General features: G+C 39.7%; 1 protein-coding gene across 1 annotated transcript in view; it reads left to right on the top strand.

The window, feature by feature from the left end:
* The window catches only part of LOC149261535 (beta-glucosidase 13-like), a 56387-nt gene that overhangs the window by 18953 nt on the left and 22091 nt on the right, over nucleotides 1-15343 (top strand). Inside the window, exon 2 of the mRNA XM_089369604.1 lies at nucleotides 13234-13372. Within this exon, the coding sequence (XP_089225730.1) occupies nucleotides 13234-13372 (139 nt within the window). The remainder of the gene's footprint in view (nucleotides 1-13233; nucleotides 13373-15343) is intronic.

Below are 15343 nucleotides of genomic sequence, written 5' to 3'. Positions count from 1 at the left end.
ACCTTGCGGATCCAAAGGAAGCAAGAGGAAGCCAAGAGGGCTTTGGCCATCTTTTTTCCCAGGTGCACTAGAAAGCATCCTAGGAATGAATGTCCATTGCACTCCATAGAAGTGTGTTTAATCTGTGAAGAATACCATCCTACGAATCAGTGCCCTTCCTTGCCCGGAATTAAAGCTGCATATCAGAGGGCTAAAGGAGCCACTGAACCACTCTATTATATGAACCAAAGGAGGCCACATGGACCTAGATCTTACTAGCAGGAACTTCAAGGGACATCCGAGACCTATTATGACCCCTATCAAGCCACTTTCATGCCTTCTTGGGGTCCCCCTACTCATCCTTCCTGGTTCACACCTCCTCCTTGTTCCTTCACAGATCCATATTATGCCCAACCAGTTGCTCATTCATTTCACTCTTATGCTCAGCCACAGCCTCAGTGGAATGCACCTCATTAGGGGTGGAGGCCCCAATACAACTCTCCTCTCACCCATTTGCCTCCACCACCTGCGCAACCACAAACCCATCCACATCCATCTCAAAAATACACCCCCACTCAACTACCCATACAACCATTTCCAAACCCGCACATTGGAATAGCTCAACCCAATTGCAAAGCTGAGGCACAACATGTCCAAATGACTCCTCTTGAGCTCAATGATCTTCACCATAGCTCAGGAAGAGTGTTGCAAAACAGAGATTATATTGACAACATTGAAGGACCAAAGGCAAAAGAAGATTCAAAAGAAGAGATCAAAGCACCATGGGCTGCACTTGATGAAGAGAAAACATCAGAAGCAGAAATCAAGAAAGCTCCCTCATGGTTACCATCAAATCCATGTATTCAAGAGAAAGATCAGCAAAAAGAGGAAGATGAGAAGGTCATGATAGAAGAAGATATGAAGAATGATCCAGATCAGCAAAAGGACCAAGGATATCAGAGCTATATTGAAATATGGTTTCAGATGGTCACTAAGTTGCAACAGTACTCTCTTCCTCAGCTATGTTTGATCCCTTCAAAGTCAAATCATTTGGTCTCTGAAATCTGGATAGCTGTCAAAGCATGCATCTCAAACTGTCACATCATTTTGTCTCTAATCTCGATGTGCACATGGCTCCATTGAAAGTATTCTTATACTTGAAAAGAATTTTGTTTTTCAAGTAGGGTAGGGTAGAAAAAAAGATAAAAAAGATAAAAAAATGAAAAAAATAGGAAAATAGAAATCTAAGGTGAAAACCTCCTCGGAGGTGCCTTAGATTGGCTCATTGATTGAAAACCTCCATGAGGCGGTCAATGGGTTGGGAAAAAAGATAAAAAGGGAATAAAATCCCTGGGTGAAAACCTCCCTTGGAGGTGCCCAGGGCAGGCAATTAGGGTGAAAACCTCCATGAGGAACCCTGGTTGTTTTTCAAAAACAAAAAAAAAAAGCAAAAAAGAAAAAAGAAAGCAGGACTAATCTCTGTGAAAAATTGCAGGTTGCAGTGAATAATTTGCAAGAAAAGAGGGGTGCGTAAAACGAGGAAAGAAGTCCGTACTAGGCTCCAGGACATCCCTTCGGACACTCCCTCCATGGCCACACCTCTCCTAGGATTTGGTCACATTCAGGTCAAGATTAGGCTTTCTACAGGAAGTTCTGGGCTTTCTACAGGAAGTTTCAGGCATTTCTACAGGAAGTTTTGAATTTCTACAGGAAACATCCTGTAGAACCTTCGGACGAGCCAAATTCAATTTTGAAAGGGAATCTGATGGTTGGGATCAATTTTTTAGGCCTACAGCCACACCTTTATGCAATCCAACACCATGTGGCGCCCTATTCCATCTCTTTCCACCTCCATTGCACCCACCTGGTTATGTGTTCCTGCAGTCATACAAGAAACCCTGTTTGCCTCAGATTGACAGCAAGAATTCTTAAGTGACAAGTCAAGCAACAAAGTCTCGCATGCTCTACCTGTCCAAGCTCCATCTAGACTCTGCATCAATGAATTCCAAGTATGCATTATAGGCTCATTTTTCTTACCATGCAACCAAACTGCAGAATGCCTTGAAGCAAAAATACCTAGTGCTGAAATTTGTTTTTTCCATAACTTGAAAACCGTGCATCCATTTACAAAACCGTTTTACAGGGAGTTGTATAGGGGTGATGGCAACATGCCTGAGTAGTTTCAGCCAATTCTGGTGCATGGTTTCCAAGAAATCAGCCTCCATCACCTTCAGCCATTTTTGCATTTTCTCCATATCCGTGCGTCTGTTTCAAAGCCTGTTTCATGGGGAGATGCACATGGATGATAGTAACCTACCCAAGCAGTTTCAGCCGATTCTGATGCACGGTTTCCGAGAAATTGATCTCTGTAATCTTCAGCCATTTTCTGTTTTTCTAGAAATATGTGCATCCATTGATCGCAATTTTTCTATGGGAGATGCATAATGATGATAGGAACATGCTCAGCAAGTTTCAGATTGATCCGATCTATCATTCAGGAGCAATGGCGAAAACAAGTTTCGGTCCTGTGAAAATTCAGCAGCAGCAGCTTGAGGGTGCAGATCTGAACGTGAAGCCAACTCCTACAGCATGGATCCGGCCAGAAGATACCTGCACAAGAAAAAATAGTCATGAATTAGCCACCAAGCCCTCATGCAACCACAGAAACCAATGTATGCAGCAAATGAAAGGCCACAGCACCTCATAGCAGTCATTCAACTTCTAGGTATGTGACTGAAAATCGTTCCTCCATTGCATAAATCTAATTTAAAAACTGCATGAACGAATGGAATGGTGGGGTAAGCCATGAATCTAGCAAGGTTAAGCCGATTTCCTTCTCTAGCGCTCAGCCGGAAGTCATGCAGTACACGTGGACAACTGACTCACGTGAAAATTAAAGCAACCGGGAGTGTTGGCCGTTTAAACCTCAGTTCAATTGACGGCAGTGATTACAGGGGGAAAACACACAGTTCAGGAACAACACTTCCATCTGCATGTGGCCACGTACACCTGGCCACTTCACTCCCTCACCACAAATCACGCAGCAATTACAAAAATGCTCGGCTGACTCTCACCACCCTCTGTTCAACTGCGGTCACAACTGGAGCACGCATCCACCACGTCCAGCTCAGTTAACCAGTGGTCCTCTGCAAGATTCCTGCCTGATTTCTTGAGATTTCTACCATTTTTTTTTTAAATTCCCACCTATCGTGCTCTACAGGAAGCACAGTTTCGTTCTACATGAAGTCTTCTACAGGAAACGCAGAAAACAACCATGTAGAAGGAAAACCTAGGATTTTCGGCGAATTTCAACCTCCAAATGAGGTAGGATCGGGGAAACTTCGTTGTGCATGATTTGTTGGTGTAAAATGGTGAATTGAACACAGCATTAAATTGAAAAAAATGAGAGTAACAGTCTACCTGTGTATTCAACAAAATATGAAAGATTGCCTACATATTCCACTATATTTGCCCAAGCTCTTTCTCTGCACTCTAAAATCTCCTCATCATCTTTAAAAGTAAAGAAGATATATGTTGTAGTAGAGGCCACCCTTTGTGCATGGAAACCTGAATTTACATATGTATCAATGTGTTGAGAAGATAATTTGTGCCCTTATGCTCAGTTATGCAAAAACAACATTGTCCTTTCAATAAACCGACAGTCGAATTCTGGGTGACAGAAACAAGGGAATTATTGCTATCTGGTATTGTGAGGAACATAAGAGAAACTCCTCCCTGGGTTCAGAAAACACCAAATTCAGTTGTCCTCTATTTTAGTGATTGACCATTGTTTTCCTGAGCATTTCCTTTTCTGATTAAAACATAAAAAGAGCACTCCCACCATGCCATGAGGATTCATAATGGGAGAACACATTGAAGAAGGTGAGAAAACCAATGGTGAAGGAACACAGAACATTCAAGCACAGAAAGAACAGAAAGAAAAAGGGGAAATGGGCAGATTGTTGAGCCTAAAACAGAGGAAGAAACAACAACACAAACACCAAGGGAGAAATGGTTGCAAATCAGGGCAGAAAGGACTGAAAAGGTCCAAGCAAGTGAGGGCACATCCAAGGAAACCACAGCAAAATTGAAGGAGAAGACACCCCCAGCCAAGCAAGCCAAAACAGTGAAAATTGTTTCTACAGGAAGCCCAAAAACTGCTTCTACAGGAAGACAGAAAACAATCAGCACAGGACTTTCTACAGGAAGTCTGAAGACAGAGCAACAGAGGGAAAAATCACCAGAAATTTTAGCTAGGGAGGCAGCAGCTGTGCTGGCCACCCTAAGCACATCTCCCAAGCAGAAGGAAAAGCGAAAGAGGGAGCCTCCCCTATATTTTAAGGCAAGAAGGAGTGTGAGGATTAAGACTGGCAGACCCCAGCCTCAGTCAAAAGAGCCAATTACAATGGTAGACACCCCAGCTACACAAAAGGAGAGGTCTCCCTCAAAGGCATCCATCACCTATGAACGGGGAAGCCCGAAGACATCCACCTGGAGAGAAAGAATGAAAATGTTGGACATAAAGGCCTCTCTACAGGATGCTGAGACAGTTCTACAGGAAGTTGAGAATTCTCTAGGAAAAGGAGCACAGGCAGTGGGAAGAAGCAGAGAGAAAGGCATGGTTTCATGACCGAGAAGAGGACTTCATTTCAGAAGCTTGGGATGACAGGGAGGCCACCAGGGCCATCAAAGATGAGGAGATAGATTGGTTGCTCAGAGGATGAGCAACACTTTCAGTAGGGGGGTGATGATGAGCCCCAAAAATGGATAATTATATGGGCTCATTCAACCTCCTAATTTGACTTAATCCACCATTCTCATTAGTTTATTGCATGTTTTTTATTATATTTATGCTAATAGAGTGAATTGGGTTAGTCATTATGCCAACAAGTCTAATGTGTGCTTTGTGTAGTCCTTTTGGTCAATTTGGAGACAAAATCAAAGGTTTTAATGAGCACTTGGCAGCCAAATTCGTGGGAGAACAAGGGAAAGGATTTGTAAGAAGGTGTCCCCTTCATTTATGGGCCCTTACCTCGAATTCTCCACCATCAGCTCGGAGTTCAAGGGCCACCAAATCGATTATCACAAGGGCAGCCAAGCAAGTCAAGTCGGACTGCTGTTAACTGCAAGTTTTGGGAAGCCAAGTCCCTAAAGTTTAGGAGGACTATTGGGGTCCTCAATTTGTATAAATAAGAGGGCTTAGGGCCTCATTTCAGTTAGTCACTTTGTAGGCAAAAGTTGGCTAGTTTGTAGTTCGATTTTTAGTCATTTTTTAGGCACTAGTTTAGCTCTGCATTTTCAAGTTTTCCTTGTGGACAGTTTTTGATGTAACTCTTCTTTTCTTGCTCAATAAAGATGAATCCAGCTTTGCACCAGCTCTAAATCTCTCTTAGGAGGCTGTAGCTCTTGGGGTTGGGCCCATCTCAAGTGCCCAGTACCTCCTTTGTTTACTTTCATGTGTCTTTGTTGCATTCTTAGAATAAAATCTGCTATTTAGATTTAAATCTTGCTTTGTTATTTAGAGTACTTTTGATGATTAAAAAGGCTTTTTATGTTCACATTGAGTTGATAGGTTATTAATAGGGAAGAGCTTCAGAAAAAGGCCATCAAGCACCTCTGATTTCACCTCTCCCTCAATGGGATCAGGAGCTGGGATCAAGGTGACCTTGCTGCCAACAAAAACACAGTCTTTGCTTCGCCATGCAATCATTAGTGTTCGATTTTTATTTGCATAAGTTGGTTACATGTTTAGAGTCTTGATTGCTTAGTTTGCATAGAATTTCACATTATTTCGTTGCAAATAAACTGTTGTTCATTTTCCTTGCTGTTATTTAGGTCAAATTAGGTCAAGATAGCTAGATCTTGGGTTTGCATAGCCTTTGTTTGGTCAGTTTTAGAAAATTGTGTGCAGATCACCTGTATTACCTCTCTATCTACCTTTCCTCCATCAGATAATCTGCTCCAACCCTTAATCCATGATTCCTACCCTTCATTTGCCATACTTTTCCCACCTTGCCCTAATTTCTACATTCTTGTGCATCATCGCTTCCTCCATCCTTGAACCAAATCCAATCGCTCCTTAGCCTCATGCGCCAGGTCCTAAACCCCTTAACATCATTATCCAACCTCCATTTCCACTTTCCCACCATTTTTCCTCCATCAACCCTCCAAAATCCACTTTTCGGAACATCTTGTAGAAAATTACAGAACATCCTGTAGAAATTCCAGAACATCTTGTAGAACCCTTGCAGACTTCCTGTAGAAGCTCACGAATGAGGTTTCTTGGTAGCCAAACTCTATGAAACTCTCTAGAAGGGTGTTAGGGACCCCTTATGCCCTCTCTGAACCTTCCCGACCTCCTCCAAGCATTTCCTCTCACCAATCCACCTCTGCACAGTCAAAAACAGTTAAATCGCATGCATGATAATTCTAACAACTTATTCAAAAATACAAAAAGATGTTTTTTTCAGATGTTAATGTAGAAGTAGCTTAAACACATGCATTTTACCTTCCTAGAAGTCAATGGTATCTCTTTGAGTAGCTTGCATCCTCTTTCTTGCATCAGTAGGGCTAGGTGGTAAAATTAGGGTTTGCTAGGGTTTACATTTCCTTTTAGCTTTCCAATTTCTTTCTGCGAGTAGATTAGCCTTCCTTGAGTTAGCTTTCATCCATCAGTTAAAAAGCTTCTTCTAAGAGCTCATAGAAATTGGCTTAAGCTCCTAGCAGACTTGTGCCAGCTGACCAAGTGACAGCTACGGCAAGAGCTAGTACTTTTGCATACAGCACCGTCGCTTCCAAGTTTGTTACGAACTACCGGGTTGATAAAATTAAAGAAGGGAGTTCCAGGAGTTGCAGCATTATTGCTGCAATACTGGGGCTCACCAAATGTTAGGAGAAAAAACACTTCCATCTTTATAGTTTTGAGGGGTATACTTCCTTGTTTCCATAATTTTTCTTTCCACTTTTCTTGCCAACCTGAATGCCCTCTTCAATGGATTAGGTTCCCAAAGACAAATCTCATGTTGAATGTTATCCTTTAAAGTCCCTATGGAGACAACAATCCTCTGCTTCTCTAGAATATCATTTTCCCTTGTATTTAATTTTTAAAAGTCCTCAATGTGCTCTGCCATTGAACACTTTTGTTTGAGATTTATCAATTGGGTAAAGAAGGTGTTTCTCTTTGTATTCTCATAATGCGCTATCATTTCCTTCATGAAAATTGACCATGTAACAAGTTGTTTATGAGAACAAAGCCCTTTATACCATAAAAATTGATCCAGTTCTAAATAATTAGATGTAATACGTACCTTTTGTAACAGTGGTACACCATGTAGATCAAAATATATCTCCATCTATAGTATCCAATTTATCGAATCCTTGCCATCAAACTTCCTCATCTTGCTTTTTCTTGATTTTAGGAGCTAGATATTGAAACGAATGTAACTCTGTAATTTTGGATCTTTAAGTTTTGAATTTTTAGCTTGTAATAGCCCTCTAAGTCCTCTTTCTAACTCCACAAGTATGATTGCAAATGGATTCCTGAAGAAACATTTATTTCCAATATCCCGCGATGACCTAGTTATAGACTAGTTCAGTAGAGTGAACTTGTACAATGTGCCACATGTCACGGTTTCAACCTTAGGATCTGAAAATGGTACCCCAAAAGCTGCAGTCTGTCATGTTTCTGTAAATTCTTAAGAAAATTCAATATGATGCTCAAAGAGAAAGTTAAGACGATTTTCCCAAGGTGACCTGTTTGGAATGTAATTCTGGGGTATCCAAAAACCCTAACTTCCTCAGATTATATCTCCAAAAATATAGTGAGACAGGATCTGAAATTTGGAGTCTTGGTTCAAACCGATTTCTTCTCAAATGGGTTTCTTTTTTAGCTTCTGAAACTTTGTATCAAAATAGTTATAGTGAAAATTCTACAATGACCTGTTTTAGATGAAATTCTAGAGCTTGTAAAAGCCCTAACTTCCTGAGATCATATCTCTGAAAATATAGTGAGACAAGATATGAAATTCGGATATGAGGTTCAGTGAGATTTCTTCTAAAATGGGTTTTTTTGTTAGCTTCTGGAATGTCACAGAAAACAAGTAATAGCAAAATTTCCACGATGACCTGTTTGGAGCAGTGAAACCTTAGAATCCAAAGCTCTGATACCAAATGTTATGAAACTAACTCACAAAAAGATAGAGAAGATAGATCAACGCCTTATAAATAAGCCTCTTCAAGGGGGAAACCTCCTTTACATTACACAAATGAACAATTCTTTGATGATACAAATGACAAGACCTCCTTTCTATATATAGGAGTCTAAGGGGTCATAATATAATCAGAGCCGACATAACAATAATAATGTAAGGGCACAATAATAACAATAGTGGGCTTCTATGTGGCACAGTAATAACAATATGGGGACTACATGGGCACAACAATATAATAAGGGGGTTGTAATAATAACAATAAGGGGTTACACTAGTAGTATAGGGACCTAACAGTAACAGAAGAATCATCCCAGAGGAACAATGCAAGGAATAGGAGCTTGGAGGGTAGAGAGGAAGGTTGGAGAGAAGCCAAGATTGCCTATGAGCATCTATGAGTATTGTACTGAGAGCTGGTTAGTTGTGAGAGGTAAGGCTTTTTATAATTCCCATGTATTTCCACCTTGTATGATAATATAGATAGTGGGGTTTTTAGCTAAGGCTTTTCCCAAAGTATTTTCATGTGTATTGTGCCATTGATTCTTCTTCTTCTGGTTATATTGTTCAGCTCGATCTTTAATCTTTCACAAATTGATAGTAGAACTAGGTTATAGTATTCTGCTTTGATTTATATTGCATTATCGGGTTAACCTATACAGATTTTCTACATAGAGAAGCAGGACACATGCAAAGGGTGTACCTTGGGGAAGTACACAAAATCCACTTTCCATGGTTGATACAACATAGCACATGCGGGCCTTGAAAGGATCCACTATGATGTTTTTGTACCTTTCTTGATAGCCTCCACTATCAAGCAGAAGTATTTTGTCATCTTTATTGATGACTACTCATGGAAGTGCAAGATCTTATTCATGTGGAAGAAGGATGAGACTTTCTTCAACTTCTTAGAGTTCAAGGAACTGGTGGAGGAAGAAACAGGAAAGAAGGTGAAGGCTCTCACGAGCGATAATGGAGGTGAGTACATGTCGAATGAGTTTAAAAATTTATGTGAGAAAGAAGGCATTCGATGAGAGTTGATAGCACCCCGCAACCCAGAGCAGAATGGGGTGGCTAAGAGGAAGAAAAAAATCATTGTGGGAGCAACACGGGCAATGTTGTGTGAGAAAAGCCCAGGGAAAATTTTAAGGATGGAAATTTATCTTAAAGTTTAAAAAGCTTGGCGAATATTACTAGTCCCTAAGATGAAAACTGTAAAATATTTGATCATATATTTGTAAAATTATTAAAATTTATAATGATTTTATATATAGTATCTATATAATTTTTGTGATATTTTAGGTAAAATAATTTTATACTATAAAAAATGGGTGAATACTTTTTAGAAAAAAATTGAAATTACCGAATTTTTTTTTGGAAAAGCCATGGAAAATTAGCCCACTTGCGAATGTTAGCCCCTAAAAGTTTCCTTTACAAAGCCTACCTCTAAACTTGTGGGTTGAAGCATGAAATACAATGGTCTATTTGCAAAATAGGAGTCTGCACCAGATTCTTGGCATGATCACACAAGAGGAGGATTTTGTAACTGCCCTAGTCAAAGTTCCATGTAATAAAGTTAAAAAGGAAAAATAATAACCAAGGTCATGGGACATGTATTCCAAATTGAGTGTAGGGAAAAACATCCTTAGTGTGGGTGTTCATTTGACTTATTATGGATAAGAAAATTGGCAAAGGCAATGGCAAAGACTTTGGAAAGGCGTGAGGCATTAACTAGCATTTTATTAATGAAAATAATCGAAACTAGGAGAAAAGGAAGGTGAAAGGTCATAGGTAGCATGTGAGGAGGAAAATGAAGGAAAAAATGGAAAATTGAAGAAATTATAGGCCTCATTAACAAAAAGGTTTCTGAGGATCAATTGGTACATTTTTGTGAGTTCAGTCTTGGGAGCTCTCTCTATTATCTCTCTCATACTGTTGAACATTTAGAGAATTATTGGATCACTCTAGCATTGGATCAAGGAAAGCAAAGGAAGGATAAAGAAGGAAAAGGGAAGTAACGATCAAGCAAGGAAGAGAAGGATCAAGCACCTCCAGCGGGATTACTTGCAAGTGTGTCAGTGATGTTTAGAGTTGCCTTTCCATTTCCAGATAGCCATGGTGTGATAGGTTCTCTTTTATTTGGTTAAGATGTATTATCGGATGGTTTCAAGACCGAGTGAGATGGTCTCTAAAGAACAACACAAGGCCTAGGAATCCCTGGATCAGAGAAGGTGGGATTGCGGTAAAGCCGTATTTTTTTTCCTTGGTGGGCCTACGAATCCTTGACTAGTGAATAGAGGGATATATGGTAAATCCTAGAGTTTTGTACCCTCGATAATGCCTAGGATATATGGTAAATCCTAGAGGGTGGAGTCCAATTAGGCCTAGGAATCCTCCAGTGGTGAATGGCGGGATATGCGATAAATCCTAGAGACTAGGAGGAAGACAAATTCCTCACAGTGTAGGTGGATAAATCTAGTGGCATCCATGCTTGGTTAGGGCCTAGTGATCTTGTAGGGATTGTGCTAAATCCTGAGAAAACTTGGATTGGTTTTGTTGTCAGTCCCACATTCATGCTTTGAATATGGCACGGGGGTGATCGGCTGAATGAAAGATTTGGTTAAGCCAATCTATGGCTGGGTGGTTCACGGAAGTCCCAGTCCTGGTTGGCTTATGCATTCATTAACAAGAGCTCTTTCTCATTGGTATTTCATGTGTAAATATATGGCTTCATATGTGATTATTATGGTTGCTATATCCTTGTTATTTCTGTTGGTTATATGTTTCTTATGAGTACGTTTGATGACAAATTTAATGTATGGCTCTCATCATGTTTTGACTTGAAAATGAATATATGAACTAAGAGATGATAATGGAGCTATTGTGATAAGGCAAAAATTCTTCCTTACGAATCTCAGATAAGTATGAGACTCCTATGCTCAAATCTGTAGTTATGACTTGTAGATTACATATTTGTGACATATTTGACTAAATTCCTATCATGGATAGTAGGGCCTAGATCAAGTACTTGTACCAATGAATGCATTAGTAGCCTTATTCCATTTTTGTTTACCATTTATGAAAGTTTCATGAAGCATTGGGCAGTGGCCTGAATCCTGGCCCTGAAAAAGTGGCATACAATCTAGGGTCGCTCGCTCAGAATTAGCTAAAAAAGTCCACAGTCACTTGCATGCCTTTCTATGGGAGCGACTAGAAGGCCTAAACACATGCATGGATTGTCATGGGAGTAGCTGGGGGTCCATATTAGTGAAATGTCAAGTTGTCTCAGTGGTTGGTCACCTGGAAGGTTTGTTGGCTCCTGAAGTTTCTATAACATGTGTGGAAGGTCAGAATGGTTTTGTTTTATCGGTTCCACTTCCTTGGGTATGGTTCACCCCTTGGACTAGATGGGCAGTGTGTGTTGGACATGCATACATATGAGTTTCATATGTGTTCTTCATGCTTGTGGTCTATGTGTTTGTGTATTCATGGTGTTGGTCATGGTTGCATTTGTGTTTCCATATGAAATTTGATGGTGTTGTTTTTGGATGTCTTTGTCATGAGTGTACATCGATCATGCATTGGTTATGCATGCCAGTGCTTATATGTTGTTATGCATACATTGACATGGTTATAATTGTGCATGAGCTCATGGTATGTGGTTTGTATGTTCATGCATGGTAATTGGATGATGGTTGAAATGATGTTTATGTATGGATATGGTTATGATTACGCATGTACTGTGATGATCTGGTTGATCTTGCAGATGAAATATCAACTCCTGAACTATACTGAGGCATGTTTATTATGTTATATTTTGGTTTAAGCTGACATGGTATGCTTGCAAGAACAATATCAAACATGACTAGCAAGATGGTAGACTATAGTTCATGAGACTCTTCCTATGGATCAAATGAGCAACATGGTGTTGGGCACTCTTCTAACTTAGAAAACACATTGAGAATTTTGAAGGCAAAAATAAGAAGTTGCAAGGAAGATAATGACAGAATCATGCAGACACAAGAGAAACAAGCAGAAGTTAATGTAGTAATTCTTCAAAGTTTGTCAGAATTGCAGAGACAAGGACCACTTAGGATCATCCATGGGTAGGAAGACATAACTAATGGGGCATATGGTAGTAGGTCTCATGGTGGGCATAGGTCAAATGGAGATAGCGCAATCTAAGATTGCAGGCTCTTGGACACTCTAGATAGGAGAGGTGATGGACATAGGTTCTATCCTAGTTATGGTTTTGACATGAACTATGATCATCATCGTTATCATCCTTACAGTAGGAGTGACAGAGGATATTTTCCATATGAGTTCAAGAAATCCAAGCCACCTACCTTTGATGGAGACTTGAATCAGCCAGAAGATGCATAGGCCTACATAATTGGATGAAGAAATTATTTGAGCTGCATGAGTACATCAAGAATTTGAAGGCAATAATAGCTATCTTCAACCTCAAAGGGAAGGAAGACATATGGTGGGAAGATGTGAAGCACATTAGAGACATTAGAACAAAAGAGTTGAGTTGGCATGAATTCAAGAGACTTTTCAGGAAGAAGTACTTGTTAGAGAGGTACTATCACAGTAAATACAAGGAATTCTATGAGTTGAAGATGGGATCAATGACATATGAGGAGTACATGACTAAGTTACTGAATTTATTGAGGTATGTACCATATCTTAAGGATGAGGAGGCCAAAGTTCAGATATTTTTTAGTGGATTTACATTAGCATTTAGAGATCGAATTGAGTATGATGAGCCTCGATCAATTGAACAAGACATTGGAAAATTGAAGCATTTTTATGAGAAATTAAAGCACAAGACAAAATCTAAGCAAGGCTGGAAAGGGAAAGAAAAAGTTAAAGGTAAATGGAAGTCAAAAAGAACAAGGCCTCAAGATGCACGTGAGACAGAAAATGTTGCACCTTAGAAGAAGTTTAATGGGTCACAACATGGAGGGCAGCAGAATGAAGGTGATGGTACAAGACAGTTGCAATGATGGACAGTGGTAAGGACCATATTAAAATGGATTGTCTATAGAATCAGGGTGGTAGGCATCATATTTACAGTGTAAAGGAAGCACAGATAGTTGGGGATATTGGGAAGAGCATTCCACAGATCTATGCAGCACTAGATAACAGGCAAGAAGATCACCATGCATCAATTATCGAGACAGACGGTAAGCTTTGTGATCAATTTATTTCTATTTTGATTGACCCTGGATCTAATTATAGTTATGTTAGTCCTAACTTGATGGATAAGTGTGGTTTTAAGAAAGAAGTGCATGCAAAATCCTAGTTAGTGTAGCTGGATAGAGGTACAAAGAAGATAGTTCAAGAATATAGTTCATCATTGGGTAAGAGCTTGTGCATTCGAGTTGAATGGTATGCCTACCTTAGCACATTTGAATGTCTTGCCATTGGGGTCATATAGTATGCTTTTGGGTATGCAATGGTTGTACCTTCATAAGACTAAGGTGGACTGTTATGAAAAAGCTATTGAGTGTTTGGATGTAAATGAAGAACAAAGAATCTTGCAGGGTAAGAAGAAGGCAACATCAGTTAGGATGGTGACAACTATGTAGGAAAAGTACGGACACAGAAAAGGGTGTGTGTTATTTGGATTGTATATTTCTAGTGATAAAAGTAAGGATGTTGGGGACGTAGAGGTATTGAGTAGGTACTCGATCTTGCAGTAGTTCTAGGATGTGTTTCTAGTAGAGATTTCAGAGTTTCCACCTCACAAAGAAGTGGACCTTTCCATTGATTTTCTACTAAGGGCAACACCAATATCGAAGGCACCTTACAGGATGAGCTCTCCAGATTTAGTAGAGATGAAGTTGTAGTTTAAGGAAATTCTTGAAAAAGGATACATTAGGCGAATTGTATCACTGTTGGGTGCACCAATATTGTTTTTGAAGAATAAGGATGGTACTATCAAACTGGAAATTGATTATAGGCAGTTGAAAAAGGTAACCATCAAGAACATGTGTCCATAGCCGAGGATTAATGACTTGTTTGATTAGTTGAAGGGAGTGACAATGTAATGAAAGATCAATCTGAGATTTGGATATCATCAGGTACGTATCAAAGAAGAGGACATATATAAGACAACTTTCATGACCAGGGATGGGCATTATGAGTTTGTGGTAGTTCCATTTGGTTTGCCTAATGGTCCAACTATGTTTATGTGCCTGATGAATAGTTTATTAGGTCATTATCTGGACAACTTTGTTATTGTATTCATTGTTGACATCTTGATATGTTCTAAAAATAAGAAAGATCATGTCGAGCACTTAATATCAGTGTTGAGATTACTGAGAGAGCATCAATTCTATACCAAGCTTAGCAAATGCAGTTTCTTTCAGATAGAGGTACATTACTTGGGACTGTTGTTTCCAAGGAAGGCATAGTAGTGGATCCAGAGAAGATAAGGGCTATCATAGAGTGGGCATCTCCTAGAAATGGGGATGAGTTAAGATCATTTATGGGGCTAGGAGGTTCATCAGGAACTTCTCTCGCATCGCATATCCTATTATGTCATTGCAGAGGCACGGTAGGAATTTTGAATGGATAGAGAAATGTGCATCTAGTTTTGAGAAATTGAAGCAGTTGTTGACCAATTATTTAGTATTAAAGATTGTAGATCCAGACAAAGAGTTTTTGGTGTATACATCCGCTTGCAAGAGAGGACTTGGTGGAGTCATGATGAAGGAAGGACAGGTAGTAAGATATGAGTCACGAAAACTGAATGAGCATGAGAAGAATTATCTGACACGTGATATTGAGTTGTAAGTGATCATCCATGCATTGAAGATGTGGAGACACTATCTTCTTAGCAGGAGGTTTGTATTGATGAGCGATCAAAGCGGATTGAGATACTTATTTTACCAACCAAATCTAAATGTCAGGCAATCTAAATGGTTATCCACGATCATTGAGTTCAACTTTGAGATCAAGTACATCAAGGGGAAAGAGAAAAGGGTTGTAGATTCTCTTAGGAGGAGGACACAGGTAAATCATGTAGTACCTATGAGCTCTTATGCGATAGACTTACAAGATCATATTTTACAGGAACGATAGAAAGATGGCAAGTACATGGAGCTTATGCACAGATTACAATAGGGTACAGGTGAGAAGGATGTGGACTA

This window comes from Pinus tabuliformis, chromosome 6 (genome assembly GCF_031772625.1).
Source record: "Pinus tabuliformis cultivar Carrire ecotype Pingquan chromosome 6, CPIR1, whole genome shotgun sequence".
Lineage (NCBI taxonomy): Eukaryota > Viridiplantae > Streptophyta > Pinopsida > Pinales > Pinaceae > Pinus > Pinus tabuliformis.
The sequence above is the reverse complement of the archived record's forward strand: the minus strand, read 5'-3'. Positions and strand labels throughout refer to the sequence as shown.